Source organism: Syngnathus scovelli, chromosome 17, assembly GCF_024217435.2.
Source record: "Syngnathus scovelli strain Florida chromosome 17, RoL_Ssco_1.2, whole genome shotgun sequence".
Classification (NCBI taxonomy): Eukaryota; Metazoa; Chordata; class Actinopteri; order Syngnathiformes; family Syngnathidae; genus Syngnathus; species Syngnathus scovelli.
In genome coordinates, this window is record NC_090863.1 from 2,539,663 (window position 1) to 2,556,639 (window position 16,977).

The 16,977-nt window shown below is 49.3% G+C and overlaps 1 protein-coding gene across 11 annotated transcripts in view; it reads right to left on the reverse strand.

Moving 5' to 3' along the window:
- The window catches only part of LOC125985435 (fibroblast growth factor 12), a 45,123-nt gene extending 36,530 nt beyond the window's left edge, over nucleotides 1–8,593 (reverse strand). For 3 of the 11 annotated variants that reach the window (XR_007487313.1, XR_007487314.2, XR_007487315.1), the window contains exon 1: nucleotides 197–5,283. Coding sequence is in view for 8 of the 11 variants with exons in the window: in XM_049748274.2 (XP_049604231.1) it covers nucleotides 197–392 (196 nt within the window). In the remaining 3 variants the exon portion in view is untranslated. Of the gene's footprint in view, nucleotides 1–196; nucleotides 5,284–5,327; nucleotides 5,549–7,484 lie in introns of those variants that run through there. The other 8 variants (XM_049748274.2, XM_049748276.2, XM_049748275.2 and 5 more) reach the window with 8 other exon arrangements.
- Between the last annotated feature and the right edge of the window lie 8,384 nt (nucleotides 8,594–16,977).

Genomic DNA, 16,977 nt, shown 5'->3' on the forward strand with positions numbered 1-16,977 from the left:
TTGGGTTTTTCTACCTTCTGTGGGTCATTTGGTGACTGCAGCACAACGCCTCTGCTGCTCTCTCTCGAGAGAGAGAGAGAGGAGCAGGGGGGGGAGGGTTGGGTTCGGTTAAGGGGGCGGGCGGGCGTTCGAGGGATCCGTTTGCACACATCGCTCGCAGGGGGGGGTGGGGTAGCGGTCGGAGCGCCGCACTGACCTGGTCGCCGGCGCACGGGTCGTTTCTTGCCGCTGCAGAAGCGCACTTTGCTGAAGACCCCCAAAAAATGCCGCTCGCACAGAGAGCGGGGGTCCTTGCTGGGGCTGGGCCGACGCTTGGACGTGGACACCCGGTCGCTGTTGGACTCCCTCGCCTGGCGCTTCTGGCGGATCAGAGAGCTGGCGATCGCGGCCATCTGCCCGAACCGAGTTGAAAAACACCCGAGAGTCTGGTGCGGATGAGAGGGGAAGCTGGTGCAGAATTTTGATGGAGAAAAGAAAAAAAACAGACGGAGGCGGTCGATTCAGCGTGTCAAACAGACGCTTCAACCAAATGTCATGCTGATGAGGAACTCGGAGTCCGGAACATCATTGAGATTCCAGTTGCATCTTCACGCCATCTACGAGAACTTTGTTGCACTGTCGGGACTTCATTGCTATCAAACTACCCGCTGGACCGTGCAGACACGCAACAGTGTTGATAAGTTGCGTGTCATTGGAGAGCTTCTGCCTTCCGTTATTCCCAATCCGGCTTCTTTTTAACAATCCTTCATATGGAGCGCAAAAAAATGTCCCTTTAGGTGTTTAATCCACCACGACTGGCAGATGCAGTGGGTGTGCACGGTCGCTGCTCTGCAAGGAGCCCAGATGAGCACGCCGTACGCTCCGGTTCCGACGATGGCAACGGGAGGGGGCGGGCAATAAAGGGTGCTGCAGATGTGTGCAATCCAGAAAGAGGGTGGAGAAGGGAAGGAAGGAAGGAAGAAAGGAAGAAAGGAAGAAAGGAAGGAAGGAAGGAAGGAAGGAAGGAAGGAAGGAAGGAAGGAAGGAAGGAAGGAAGGAAGGAAGGAAGGAAGGAAGGAAGGAAGGAAGGAAGGAAGGAAGGAAGGAAGGAAGGAAGGAAGGAAGGAAGGAAGGAAGGAAGGAAGGAAGATTTTCCTATGAAAAGCAACAATTAGTTTCGAGTGGCATTATTCCTCGGCGTGTCTCGCCGCGCGGATGCTGTGGCTGTGCTCCATCGCCGACAGACAAAGTGAACGGTCCATAGACCGCCTCACCCTCTTCCTCCCCCTCCTGCTCCTGCTCCTCCTCCTACTCCTCCTCCTCCTCGTCCCCACTCCCTCTTTCTCTCCAACTCTTAACGCAATCATACGTGAGTGTATTAGGAATTCGCATAGCCATGGTGATGAGTGTTGGTGAAAAATGTGAATACATAAGAAGACCAAATGTGGGTGGAGGGTGCTGCTAAACGTCTCACTCTCGCTTCATTTGGATGAATCTGGCATGTTAAAAAAGGGTCATGCATCTGATTTGAATGATACAAGGGCATATTTGTATGTCAAAGCTGTGCAAATAAACTCATGCTTATTATTCCACGATCACATGCGTCCAATTCATCAGCACCTCATCCGTGCTTCTGCACAACAAAGACATGAACTTGAAGATGACTTATCTCCAATCATGTTTTGACACGGCTGAAATCAATAGGTGGCAGCACTTCTACAAGCGTATTTGACTAAAACGGAGAGCGTTCATGCAAGTCCAAGTGCTACAAACTCCCATCCGCCAAGACGAGCAGCCTAAATCCTCACGTTCGTCGTCAGCAAATTCACCAGGTGCCCTCCGGTAACAATCAAAAGACAGAGAACACAATGTGCCGTCTGCTTCGGCGACAAAACCAAGACAGGCAACGGTGGCTCAGTAACCTCCTTATTGAGGAAGTGAACGATAAATGTCGCCAGCAGCTCAAGTTTCAGTCGAGCCTCGACAGTGGAAAAGTCGAGCAACAATCCACAAGCAATCGGTTCCCCTGTCATTTTGTAAATGATGGAACAATCCAGGTTACTGGTGCCCCATTCTAGCTCAGTACGTATGTGCAAGAGTGCTTGTGTCTACTACACTCCTTAAGATTTGGGCTATTTACAACAGCCATTGCAAGAGGAAAGCTCTTCGCTGATTCTCACCATCCAGCACACAATCCATTTAGGTACTCACTTACTTACATTAGGGCTCGGACCTCTCCCGGCCGATTGGGTCGAGAGCGTGCCACAATTCATTTCATTGGCATTTACTGTACATTGTACTTTTTTACATGACAACCACTTCAACTTGAATTGTCATACTTGTATAGCAGAGGTGTCAAACTCACAGCCCAGGGGCCAGATACAGCCCACCAAATCATTTGATGTGGCCCGTGAAGACAAATTGTGCATGGACTTCATGCGTCAATACTAAAATTACAATTTGTATTCACTTTTGAAGATAGAAAAATTGCAAGCAATTTTCATGAACATTTATCGATTTAAAATATTGGAACAGTTTTTGCTCATCTCTGATTTCAAAACTAGTTATTCATCAGTTTGTTGCGTCGCCTATACTGTATATACTATAAGGCGTTGACAGTCATAATGGCCCTCTGAAGGAAACTATGACTACGATGCAGCCCGCGACAAAAATGACTTTGACACCCCATTAAATGTCTCATAGGTCATTTACTACAACAATAAAATTGAAAACCATTCCAAATTTGCTATGCATTTACCAAATAACGGCCTGGTGGTGTAGCTTTTGCGGAATGAGGTTTTACAGGTATAGTTGGGCTTTTGTGGGGCCAAGACATGCTATGAATATATATATATAGTGTGTGCGTGTGTGTGCGTGTGCGTGTGCGTGTGCGTGTGCGTGTGCGCGTGTGTGCTCCCCCCCTCCCTTAATGGCATCTGATACAAAGACACTTGCTAACAGAAGAACCCCGGTGCGATACACCATAAGTCTATTGATCATATAAATGTGAACACATGCAGTGTTAAATTTAGAATCTTCGTGTGTTTGAAAATAAGGAAGAAAATGACCCAAACATGCACCAATATGAGTCAAGTGTGATACTAAAACGCTTTTCTTTATGTCTGCTGACCCCTTGCGGTGAAAGACTAAACCGCAGCTAGCTATTCAATGCAAACTTGCACCTTGCGTCGTCCAGTCAGTCACTTGGCCAAGACCAAGTTTCATTCTTAACTTAGAAAGCATCCAATCATTATTTCACTTTCTTGCCATAGGCAAGACATACGAATGAGGAGCTATTGATCAAAGCATAGTTCCAGCTCATAATCAATTGGAATAAACAACACACACTCTGCCTCAATGCAAACGTCTCACAATTTAGCAATCAACCACAAAAGTAAATAATAATTCATACAAAATATTCCAGCTGCCTTTTAATTGACACTTTACAGCCTGGTGTGAAGTTGAGGAGACTGACGGACGGACGGAGGAGAGGGGACGTCCAAATGTAAGACAATGCTCAAATGTCTTACGCAGCTTTGGCAAAGTGCCCACTTGGTGCACTTCCCGCTTCATATGCTTTTGTTTGACCCCCAAACCAGGATTTAAAGTCAATTCTTGTCATCTTAGCAGAATGCAAACAGACTTTGGAGTGCCTATTGTATTACCTGCACAGGTCATGTGTTTCAGACAGCACAAAACTTCAAGGAAAGGGCAAACTTATGAAATTAAGCCCAAGCACTGCTGGATAGGGCTTAAAGAACAAAATGGTACATAACTGCACCAGAATCAAATAAATATATTGTTGCACTCACAGATAAGGAACCCAGCAAGTCACATGACACAGATTGCATATTGGGCACAAATAGCATAGCAATTTTCTTACAACCTGACTTGAGCATCCACACACACACACAGACACACGCACACACACACACACACACACACGCACACAAAATAACTTGAGGACAGTGTGTGGAAATAGCTGTTCCCAACATGCTGCTTTTGGTCCACTCGTCTCAGAGGAGTCGGCTGCGCTTCCTTCTAATTGACTGGCCTGAATTTTGAGCAAGACCTCGACTGTGATACTGGAGATTCGAACATTGTCTAGCGCAAGTGTTACTTCTTATAGTTATGGAAATGAGTGGAGATGATCATTTGGAGATCACTACTGGGCGGGCGGCTACAAAACTAGTTGAAACTTTTCAATGACAAAATGACAATGACACAAAAAGTGGGAAAAGTGGAATGGTGGGAGACATTATCTCGGTAACTTAGCAGCAGCCTTTAGTGCCACAGGAGGTCACTTCTGCTGTCCTTATTCAATGACTTCATTCAAGCTTAAAAGGTGTAAGCCACTGTATTAATAATTCATTTAGAACTGTTTCCTACGGGCAGCCTTATTGTTGATGTCAAATGGAGAGAACATCTGGCATAAATTGGACTAAACACCATCAAAGCACGTGGTGTTGGTTTTTGGATTCTGTACAATGACGCTAAAGTCAACACGCCTCTGTTCAAATGGCAGCCTTTTGTGATATGAAAACACTGGACCACAATACTCATTTCCAATAGGTTTCTACTGCTGTATTAACGTGACCTATTGATTCGACAAAAGGAGTAGGTACATCTAGAAAACGGGGATAATGTGCTTGCACACGTGTAAAGAGCCTAATAAATGTGGATGTGCTCGGGTCCAGAATGAACCAATCACATGGCAGCATTTAAATTGGCTCGTGAAAAATGAAGCTGTTCTCGTCAGCTTTTCGTCACTTTTGGGGGAGCAGGGCTTTCGGAAGACTTTGTGCAAAAACACTGCTGCTGCAACAAAACACGCTTCACTGTTTTTGGAATTGGCCAAAAAGTTCAAACCTTGGTTGCTGCATTGGACTACAAGATAATCCTAAAGACTTGAAGCCCATGCGGGCTATTGATATGGCACGAGTTGAAATGAATCCTCAATTGAAGCAATAGTGCAGGAGTGAAAAGTTTGCCTATTGTGGTGCCTGTCCTGTACGACGCTATCCTTGGTGCTGATGCTTTGGGGATACTTTGCCGCACGCGACACTGCGTGCGTGCGGGCGGGCTTGCGTGCGTGCGTTCGACGCACTAGAGTGTGCGTGGAAGAGGACTGCGGGGCTCAGCGCTAACACACTCAAGCGGGGGGCCAGATGATGAGCGACTCAGCCGCAGCACTCGACTTGGGCACGCGCGCGCGCTGAATGAAAGCCACTCGACCGCCTTCCTCTTCATCGTCATCCCCGCTCTCTTTCCCCCCCACAGGAGCATGCAAAGCGGTTTTGTGTGTGTGTGTGTGGTGGTGGTGGTGGTGGTGGGGGGTGGTCTCTCACCGTCGGTGATAGTGGTCGACTTCGATCGTTGTCCACAGAAACACTGCAGCATATGCGCTCCTTTCTGGAGGAATGGCCTCAGAATCCTCATTGATTTGTCATTTGGATGGCAGCCCTCCTCGATCCAAACAACGGCACAACACAGCACGCCATGCAGGGTCAGGCAGCATCGCGTATACAGCCAGCCAGGCTGCCTCCCCCTCTCCCTCTCCCCCTCCCTCCCCCTCTCTCCCTCCCTCCCCCTCCCCCTCTCCCTCTCTCTCCCTCTCTCTCCCTCTCCCTCCCTCTCCCTCCCTCTCCCTCTCTCCCTCCCTCTCTCCCTCCCTCTCTCCCTCTCTCTCTCCCTCTCTCTCTCCCTCTCTCTCTCCCTCTCTCCCTCTCTCTCCCTCTCCCTCTCCCTCTCTCCCCCCTTCTCTACAGCCAGCCAGCCTGACTCTCTCCTTCTCTACAGCCTTGGAAGGGCACAGTCTGCAGGACACGTTAGGCTAAAACGAGGCATCTTGAGGTGGTCTCACCACGACCACCACCACCACCACCACCACCACCACCACCTTCTGCTCTAGTCGCTTTTATCTACAGAGTCGTCATCAATGCTCCTCTTGCTCGTTTCTCCACGCAACGCAAGGACGGCACGCCGTGCTCCAATTGTATGACACCGGCAGCGGACGTAATAGCAAGTGGGGGGGGGAGGGTCGATCGGAGGAGGGGAGCATTTGCTGCGAGTGGTGGTTCGGGTGCTGGCGCGGGAGGGAGGTAGGGAGGTAGGGAGGGGACACGCGAAGCCATCATATACGCCCGCCCGAGGTGGCAAAAGTAGAGCGATGTGTTTAAAAGGACAGTTTACGTTCTTAAGCCTTACCATGATTTTTTTTTAAAGATCTGTTGATGAAAACCACTATCTATACGAAATGGTGATTTTTTTTTTCCAGTGGAAAAAAAACATGACAAAAACTCCCGAGCACTAACTTCAATGCAGCATTTGCGGCATGTACAAATGAGGTCTCGCACAAGTTTGGAAAACAAGCACAACAGAATTATGGAGCCATCAACCTTGGGCTTAGTTGCTATTGTAATGTACACGATGTACATAAAAGGATGTTTCAGGTCAGCAAAACGTCTCAACAGCAGCAGCAGAAGAGGAGCAAGGGAAGGAAGGTGGGAGGGCCAGGCATGTTGATCGAGCGAGCGAGCGAGCGATGGTGCTGAATATTCAACTCTCGATCTATACTGCCTGCCCCTGTGCACTCAACACTGTTTGCAAGAAAGCGTAGATACGGTAAACTCATGTGCCCGAGGGTTTTGCTGGCCTGCTACAACCTGACTGTGTTAGGAACAGACTCATCTGCATGTGATGACACCATGGAAAGATAAGACAGCTCGAGTTTCACCTCCACGCGCAATAAATGCACAGAAAGTTCACCTAGTAAGGCGATATGGCAACATCCGTGTTGTTGTGCTTTTAGGTCGGGTTGGGGGTGGCAGCATCGCATCGCATGTGAAATCAAAGTTAGTTAGCGCCAATAAGCTCGTGTCCCCAAAAGGTTTTACAATGTCACAATATGAAGGCAAAGCGTAATTTGTCTCCATGAAACCCCTGCACTCACTTCAACATACAAAGTCGGACTAAGATGCCACAAGATGGTAGCAAAGTACTACTTTGACGTGCCTCAACTGACTTGGCCATCCAGTACATACAGACATACATCGTACATCGTTCCTGCAAGACAGTGAGTGGCAAAGCACGACTATTGTCAACTCACTGCAACAGGGAACCGATATGCCACCATTTTTTGGGTGGGAATTGAACTCATCAACTTACTTTGACATATGCAAGTGACATGTAAAGAGTTCTTGCTGCTTTTTAGAAAATGGTCGTTTTCAAATGAGTATTACCTTTAACCACCGCCATACTGATAAGCAGGTAACCCAGTTCTTGAAACAGCTTCAAAACCAACATGAACATCAAATCCTGAACCCAATACTCTGGGCATAAATGACTTTGGAGCTCAGGGCTGTGTTGGCTTTTGTGTATCAAACATAACAGACGCCTCGAATGCAGGTCCGCGATGCATGCACTTGACTCAACGCAAAGCAGCTGGGAATGAGCCAACACAACATAATGAGCATCCCCTTCATGAAGGAAGGAAACTTTCTTACCGGCGTTTTTATCCCCCATGTCTCCGAGTGGTGCAGAAGTTCAATCGACCGTAGATGCTCCCGGCCCGGGTTCCGTTGTCTTGAGAGAGAGAGAAGCAGCGGTATCAAGTCAGCACGTTTGTTTCAAAGAATAGACCCCCGCAGGACAATCAAGCACGTGGTAGCAATCTCACGAAGGAGGCGGACTCTGGCTTCAGGCTTCTGCGTATGAATTGGTTTGCCTTTAAAAGGTGTGGTCTGAGTTGGGGAGTGACATGAGTGTCAGCGAACTGGTTCAGCAGCCTGCTTATTGAGTGTGGCCAATTGCAGCTCATTCTCAACTTTTTGTCCCCTATTTCCAGCATTCGGACTTCTCTGTGGATTCAAGCCAACGTCTTTCAAAAAGCTACTGTGGTATATGGTTTTTGCTGCTTCGCTGGTCTTCAAAAAACACTCGGTGATCTGTGGCTGTTTCCCGACGAATGAGCACTTCAGGGACCACGGCTGATTGGGAAAAGATTTTATTCAACCGATGTCAGAGTGAAGTCTTTCCAAAAAGTTGAGTGGCACAAGGCATGGATGTACGGCAAATATAGTTTGATAGTCTTACTACTACTAGTGGATCATCTAGTGCGACATACAGATACGCATAAAGTTCAAAATTCGCTTCACTACTATTATTAACGTTACTATTTCTCACATTCTACGCATTTCCCATAATTGCTCTTATGAAACAAGGCCCAAAAAAAAAAAAACTAATACAGAAATGTAACTACAATTCACCATTTCTCAAGAGACCTTCTAAATGTTTAAAATTCCACCCCACCCAAGTATTCACTTGACACTATGACCAAACAGCGCAGTAGGGAAGGAAAATGACAGAAAACAAGAGCAAGTGTTCATGTCCAACGGGCTCATTGATCAGTGATGGGGGAATGCGCCCTGTCAGCACTTGTGGGACTCGACAGCTCCACTTGCCTCTGATCTCTAAAAGACATTTGGAAGCGAGAGAGGCTAATGTGTCATACAGGAAACGTATCTGCATAAACAGCCACAGATGACATCATCAATCCACTTACATGAATGATGTTTTTAGTGTGTGTGTGTGTGTGTGTGTGTGTGTGTGTGTGTGTGTGTGTGTGTGTGTGCGTGCGTGCGTGCGTGCGTGCGTGCGTGCGTGCGTGCGTGCGTGCGTGCGTGCGTGCATGCGTGCGTGCGTGTGTGGTTTCCGATCTTTCTTTTTCTGTCCCTGGTTGCCAGTGAATCAATGATGAAAGAGGACACGTCTGCCGGACGAAATGGATGTCCTGCACTGATCAGGAAAGAACTTGAACTCTCGCATAGATTTTGACATTAGTCTTAAAGAACGTTTTTCAAACCGCAAACCCAAACAAAGGGGACTGATGATTATCACCTTGTTTTCTACTGTCATCCTTCATCGTGTTTCTCCTGTGCCCCTCCACCATGTCCTGGTCCGACCCACAGGATAATATCGTCGTCGTCAATCGTCATCTAACTTGGCTGGCGGAGTGTCCTTGGGCCTGCCTGTTACAGAGGCAAAGGCATATTGCTGTCCTTTCTGTCTATTTGGTTAATGCTTCAATGCATTGCATATGGTGTGATGCTAAAGGCAAGAATGTGTATTGCAGATGTAGCCTTGGAAGTGAGCCCTGACTTCTCTGCAGACACTGCAGTGCAGCTATATTGGAACTTCTTCGCCTAATTCTGGAGTCAATGGTGAGCTTGTGCGAAGTTTGTGGAACTTGTCTGGATGCCAATAGCAACACCCACCGCCATCAATACTGCTCACCTCGGCGAGGCCTCCATTGCGTTCTCTCTTGTTTTCTTAGAAACCCTCAGTGTCTTAGTCGGAGTAAATCATCGGAGTTATTTTATAAGCACTTATTTGATTTATAACTCCGTATTTTGATGTGATTGTGTAGATATATTTTAATATATGACAACTTTGCTGAAATACTTTATTGCAGAAGAGGGTTGCATTTTTTTTTTAACAACTGTAAAGCCACCTCTAATTAAATTTGATTTTAAACGCATTCTGAAGTGTACTACTTCGGCCACAAGAGGAAAGTGTTGTAATAGGTGCTGTTGGATTGTGTCCACAATTTAGGGAGCGCGTTATCTGCGCCTCACGGCAAAAGCCTTTGCCAATCACCTGTTATCCAATTTACTCACTGCGTGCTCGTTTGATTTCTTCAGATTTAGGAAAATGCAAAGACACTGAAGCAGAAATTAGACTTAGACAGATTGGTTGAGTTCAATCACAATTCTTGTTCAAAAAGCTCTGTTTTCAGGAAAGTACAATACAGCGCTGGGCCCTTCAAGAGCGGAAAGTCTCCATTCAGAAAAGGCAAAGTCCAAGGTTGCTAGATCAATTTTATATTCAGTAGCACATTGTGGGTGTCATGCGGTCGCGTTTATTTTTCCAGTTTTTTGTCTCGTCGATTGTCGTAACTTTACTTCCGGTTTTATTTTGTCATCCCTTCCGTTTCAGTTCGTGTTTCCTTCCTCGGTGTTTGGTTGTCTTGTCTTCCCTGATCCCGATTGTGTGCACCTGCGTAATTGACACTAATTGTCATCACCTGTGTCCCCGCCCTTTTGTGTGTATTTAGTCCGTGTCTTTCCCTTGTCTTGTGCCAGTGTGTCTTGCCTCGTCCCGACCACCAGCGATCCCTTGATGTCCGAGCTCTCTGTAAGAACCCTCCTTTTTGTCTCGCCACCGAGCGACGCTTTTGTTTGTGCCTTGGTCCCCATCGCCTTTTTGTCTCGCCCCAGTGCGACGCCTTTGGTTGGTACTTTTTGCTACGTGTTTTCCCTCGTAAGAGGCGTTTTGATTTGTACTTTTAGCCTTTTGACTCGCCTCAGTGCGACACCTTTTGTTTGTACTTTTTGCCACGTGTTTTCCGTCGCAAGAGGCGATTTGATTTGTACTTTTGCTCAGTGTGCTTGCTGGAATAAATCCCAGAAAGAAACGACTCTGCATCCGGGTCCTCCGTCTTGTCCCCTGCCTGACAGTACACACTGGCCAGTCATGGACTCGGCAGAGTCGGAGCACCTGTGCGCCGCAGTGCGTTCCCATGCCTCACAGCTCGCCCAGCACCAGAAGCAAGTGGGCGACTTGGGGAAAGAAATCCGAGGAATCGCTAAGTGTCAAGAAGAATTCAGAGGAGCGGTCGCCACCCAAGTAGCACAGCTGGGCCAGCAAATGCAGGACGTGCTCTCGCTCTTGAACGCGGGACCAGCAGCGACTTCCAGTACACCCGCTGCTTCCTCAGTCACTCCCCTTGCCATAGCTCCCATGACCGGCGGTGCCAGACTGGCTCCTCCAGAGCGCTACTCCGGGGAACCCGGCCTTAGCCGGGCATTTATTACAGAATGCGGGATGCATTTTGAGAGGGCCCCAGCAGAGTTCCCCACCGAGCGCTCCAAGGTGGCCTACATGGTTTCATACCTGACGGGAAGGGCCCGCACGTGGGCCACCGCGGAATGGGCCAGGGATTCCGTCTCCTGTCACTCTCTCCCCGCTTTCATCAAGGCTCTGCGAACGGTGTTCGATCCAATCTCCACTGACCGAGAAAAGACTCGCCAACTCTGTCAGATAGTCCAGGGACAAGACACCGTCGGGGACTACGCCATCCGGTTCCGCACGCTGGCCGCGGAGTGCGGTTGGAACGCGACGGCACTATATGACATCTTCCTCCGGGGCCTCTCTACGTAGGTCCATACAGGATCAGCTAATCCCCTTAGACCTTCCCACCGACCTCGACGCCCTCATCGCTCTGGCTATCCGCACTGACAACCGGCTGCAAGAGTGGAGGAAGCACCGAAGCAGGAACACCCCCGCCTTCGTCCCAGTAGCCGGCCCTGACGTTCACCACTCCAGGCTGGACGGGGATCGGCAGCGCCAGGAGCCAGAACCGATGCAGTTGGGCAGAGCTAAGTTGACCGAGGAGGAGAAGTTACGGCGACGCCGAGAGGGAAGATGCTACTACTGCGGTGAGCTCGGACACCTCCTTCTCTCCTGTCCAGTGAGGAGGACCCTGAAGGTGAGCGCCTTCTCTGCGGCTCCGTCCCCGGAGCGAGTGCTTCCCAAGGGCAGGATTACACAGTTGGGAAGAGAAATAGAACTCGAAATACTAATAGACTCAGGAGCAGATGAAAGCCTGATAGACTGGGCATTTGCTCGCCGGTGGGGGGTAAAGACTGAGCTGATGAACACCCCCGTGAAATCTAAGGCACTCAATGGACAGGCACTTTTTGAAATAACTCACATAACAGAACCAGTCTCGTTGTCGATAGGTCCCCACCAGGAGAATATAAGGCTACATGTCGTGACCTCTCCAATGAACCCTCTCATTCTCGGGTATCCATGGCTTCAACGCCACAACCCCGTCATAGACTGGGGATCAGGGGAAATAACGGGATGGGGGCCCGACTGTCATGATTCCTGTGTCAGGTCTAACCCGCGCGCTGTGCCTCCTGCTCGGGACGCGCAAACCCCCGACTTAACCGGGGTCCCTGCGTGTTACCACCCATGGGCCGAGGTATTCAGCAAGGCCAAGGCTACCTCCCTACCTCCCCACCGTCCGTATGATTGCGCCATTGAACTCCTGCCGGGTTCGACTATACCTAAGGGGAGGCTTTATTCTCTTTCGGGACCTGAAAAGCAAGCCATGAACGAATATATAGACTCCTCCCTGCAAGCAGGACTGATTCGACCATCATCGTCGCCTGCGGGGGCGGGGTTCTTTTTCGTGGGCAAGAAGGACGGCACCCTACGTCCCTGTATTGATTATAGTCCTCTCAATCAGATCACAATCAAGAACCGGTATCCGCTCCCACTGATGTCGACCGTGTTCGACCAACTACAGCAAGCCCGGGTGTTTACAAAGTTAGATTTGCGCAACGCATACCATCTAGTGCGCATCCGGGAAGGGGACGAATGGAAGACAGGGTTCAACACCCATCGAGGACACTTCGAATACTTGGTCATGCCATTTGGTCTCACCAATGCTCCCGCTGTGTTTCAGGCCATGATCAATGATGTTTTGAGAGACTGTTTGGACCGTTTTGTATATGTATATTTGGACGATATTTTGATTTATTCCCCAGATCTGAGAACCCATAGGATTCACGTCGAGACGGTGCTGCGACGTCTTCTTGCACACCAACTATACGTAAAGGCCGAGAAAAGTGAATTCCGCAAGGACACCGTATCTTTTCTCGGCTTCATCGTGGCCCCGGGCAAGGTTGAGATGGACCCGGCGAAAGTCAGCGCGGTTAAGGAATGGCCTACCCCCGACTCACGCAGAAAGGTGCAGCAATTCCTGGGCTTTGCCAATTTTTATCGGCGGTTCATCAAGGGCTTCAGTGCCACGGCGGCTCCCTTGCACGCACTCACGTCTCCTAAGGTCCCCTTCCGCTGGTCAGCAGAGGCGGAGGCGGCCTTCCAGGAGCTAAAGAACCGTTTCAGCACCGCTCCCATCCTCACGCTTCCTGATCCGTCGCGACAATTTGTGGTGGAGGTGGACGCCTCCAATCAAGGAGTAGGGGCCATCCTATCACAGAGAGCCAAGAGCGACAACAAGCTACACCCGTGCGCATTCCTGTCTCGACGGCTGACGCCCGCCGAACAAAATTATGATGTGGGGGATCGCGAACTGTTGGCAGTTAAACTGGCATTGGAAGAATGGAGGCATTGGCTGGAGGGTGCACAGCAGCCTTTTTTGGTTTGGACAGACCATAAAAATCTTGAATACATCAAGTCAGCGAAAAGATTGAATTCCCGCCAAGCCCGCTGGTCACTTTTTTTCAATCGCTTTAACTTTTCTCTATCTTACAGACCGGGATCCAAAAACACCAAGCCTGACGCCCTCTCCCGTGTTTACAACTCAGATCCAGAACTCAAGAAACCCGAATCCATCCTGCCTCCTCAGTGCCTGGTGAGAGCAGTGACCTAGCCAATCGAAGGCCGGGTACAGCGGGCCAATGGAAACAAGCCACCCCCTAGTGGCTGCCCGGAAAACAGACTTTTTGTCCCAGATCAATTCTGATCCCAAGTCATCCATTGGGCTCACACCTCCAGACTCTCTTGTCATCCAGGCATGCGCAGAACCCTGTTTGTCATCCAGCAGCGATTCTGGTGGCCCTCCATGAGGGCTGACATCAAAGAATACGTGGCAGCCTGTCCCGTCTGCGCCCGGAACAAGAACTCCCACGGCGCCCGTATGGGGTTGCTGCATCCCCTACCCATTCCTTCGCGTCCATGGGCAGAGATATCCATGGATTTCGTCACCGGACTTCCGGTCTCGCATGGGCGGACCACCATACTCACAGTAGTAGACAGATTCTCAAAGATGGCTCACTTTATCGCCTTGCCCAAGCTCCCGTCCGCTAGACGAACAGCCATAGTAATGATGGACCACATATTCCGGGTTCATGGGTTCCCGAAAGACATTGTCTCCGATAGGGGGCCCCAATTCGTATCCAGGTTTTGGAGGGAGTTTTGCAGGCTCATAGGGGCAACCGTGAGTCTCACGTCAGGTTATCATCCGGAGGCGAACGGGCAGACGGAACGGGTCAACCAGCAGTTGGAGACAAGTCTCCGCTGCCTGGTCTCCCAGAACCCCTCCTCATGGAGCAAGAACCTCTCCTGGGTGGAGTATGCCCACAACTCCCTGCCCACCACGGCCACAGGTATGTCCCCATTCAAGTGTGTGTATGACTACCAGCCCCCAGTCTTCCCTGACAGTGAGCCGGAGGTGACGGTGACTTCGGCCCACGCCTTGGTGCGCCGCTGCCATCGCGTCTGGGCGGCGGCTCGGGCCACGCTGGTCCGACAGGGGGACCGGGTCAAGCGGATGGCTGACCGGAGGAGACGTCCGGCGCCCGTGTACCAGCGAGGTCAACGGGTCTGGCTGTCCGCCAAGGATCTTCCCCACCGGGGGGACTCCAGGAAACTGGCGCCTCGCTTCGTGGGTCCGTTCCCCATCGCCAAGGTCGTGCACCCGGCCGCGGTGCGTCTCCGCTTGCCCAGGTCCCTTGCAGTCCACCCCACCTTTCACGTCGGGAAGGTCAAGCCGGTGGTGGACAGTCCATTGGTGCCGGATCCTGCGCCGCCTCCGCCTCCGCGGACTGTGGGAGGTGGGACGGTCTACACCGTAAAACAACTATTGGATGTGCGCAGAAGAGGCCGGGGCTGGCAGTACCTGGTGGACTGGGAGGGTTATGGGCCGGAGGAGCGGCAATGGGTGCCGCCTAGTTATATTTTGGACCCGGGACTGTTTGATGACTTTTATGCGGCTCACCCTGGGGCTCCTGGGCCGTCTGGGATCCGGCCCTAGGGGGGGGGTTCTGTCATGCGGTCGCGTTTATTTTTCCAGTTTTTTGTCTCGTCGATTGTCGTAACTTTACTTCCGGTTTTATTTTGTCATCCCTTCCGTTTCAGTTCGTGTTTCCTTCCTCGGTGTTTGGTTGTCTTGTCTTCCCTGATCCCGATTGTGTGCACCTGCGTAATTGACACTAATTGTCATCACCTGTGTCCCCGCCCTTTTGTGTGTATTTAGTCACACAAAATGTGTCTTTCCCTTGTCTTGTGCCAGTGTGTCTTGCCTCGTCCCGACCACCAGCGATCCCTTTATGTCCGAGCTCTCTGTAAGAACCCTCCTTTTTGTCTCGCCACCGAGCGACGCTTTTGTTTGTGCCTTGGTCCCCATCGCCTTTTTGTCTCGCCCCAGTGCGACGCCTTTGGTTGGTACTTTTTGCTACGTGTTTTCCCTCGTAAGAGGCGTTTTGATTTGTACTTTTAGCCTTTTGACTCGCCTCAGTGCGACACCTTTTGTTTGTACTTTTTGCCACGTGTTTTCCGTTGCAAGAGGCGATTTGATTTGTACTTTTGCTCAGTGTGCTTGCTGGAATAAATCCCAGAAAGAAACGACTCTGCATCCGGGTCCTCCGTCTTGTCCCCTGCCTGACAGTGGGCTGGGATTGATGGGTGATGAGTCTTCGGGGTGGGGCAAGTTCGAAGGAGAGTCTGCTTCCATGGGAGTGGTGCTGGTTATGGGCGATTCGGTGTGTTGGTGGGGGGCTGTTGTCTTCCATCCCGTCTCTCGGCCTTGGCGATCATCTTTGGCCGAGTTCTCGGGTGGCTTCTTCTTTCACCCACTGGTTTTATCTCCACGTGACCTTCCTGTGAACATTCTTCTCCAATCTTGGACATACACTGTCGTACCGTATTCAACCGTATCTTTTCTTTGTTAGGCAAACTATTTCCCTCTGTGCAGAGCGTTCAGTAGTAATCAAAAACTGGCGTCTAGCATTAGTCAAAACATAAGATACAATCAAGTACTGAACGGTCAAGACGACTCTGGCCGTGTCCATGATTCAGAGAAAAAACATCAGGCATGCATTCCACAGTTCCTTAAGGGTCATTAAGCTATTTAGGTAATATATCAAAAGTCATTTGTTATTTCAAAGTCCTCAGAAATATATATATCAGATCATAAAGTTATAAAAACCTTTCTCATCACCACTTATCAAAAATGTCTAGTTATGTCTTCTTTATTGATTTGGTGTGTAGGTATAATTATATGCTTCAAATGTTTCTTTTATTTATTTAATATGTGAATATACTTGTCTGCTTATGTACTTTATTCAATGAGGTTTGAGCATATCTGTTTTTGTAGCGAGGCAGGACTTTTTGTATTTCGACCTCATTCCTTCACAAAAGAGATGCTGCCTTCAAAGACTCCAAAATAAATGGAGAATCCACGATTTCACGTGTTCTTGATTTTTTTTTTTTTTTTGCTCTTATACCTAACCAATTTAAACCAATGTCTAATCTTTTTTTCCGTACGTTTTTACATTCCATACAAAAAAGGCAATAGGATTACAGATTTTATATATATATAAAATAGGAGGGTGCGGGTTCGATTCCACCTCCGGCCCTCCCTGTGTGGAGTTTGCATGTTCTCCCCGGGCCCGCGTGGGTTTTCCTCCCACATTCCAAAAACATGCTTGGTAGGCCGATTGATCACTCCAAATTGTCCGTGAGTGTGAGTGCGATTGGTTGTCTGTCTCTGTGTGCCCTGCGATTGGCTGGCAACCAGTTCAGGGTGTCCCCCGCCTACTGCCCGATGACGGCTGGGATAGGCTCCATCACCCCCGTGGGGACTAAGCGGTTCAGAAAATGGATGGATGGATGGAGACCCCGTGGGGACTAAGCGGTTCAGAAAATGGATGGATGGATGGAGATATATCTCCATCCATCCATCCATTTTCTGAACCGCTTAGTCCCCACGGGGGTGCTGGAGCCTATCCCAGCCGTGTATATATATATATATATATATATATATATATATATATATATATATATATATATATATATATATATATATATATATATATATATATATATATATGATAAATAATCCGATTCATCCAAACATACGTTACAGCTGAACGCACCAAACACAAACATGACGTTGCTGAAGTTAGG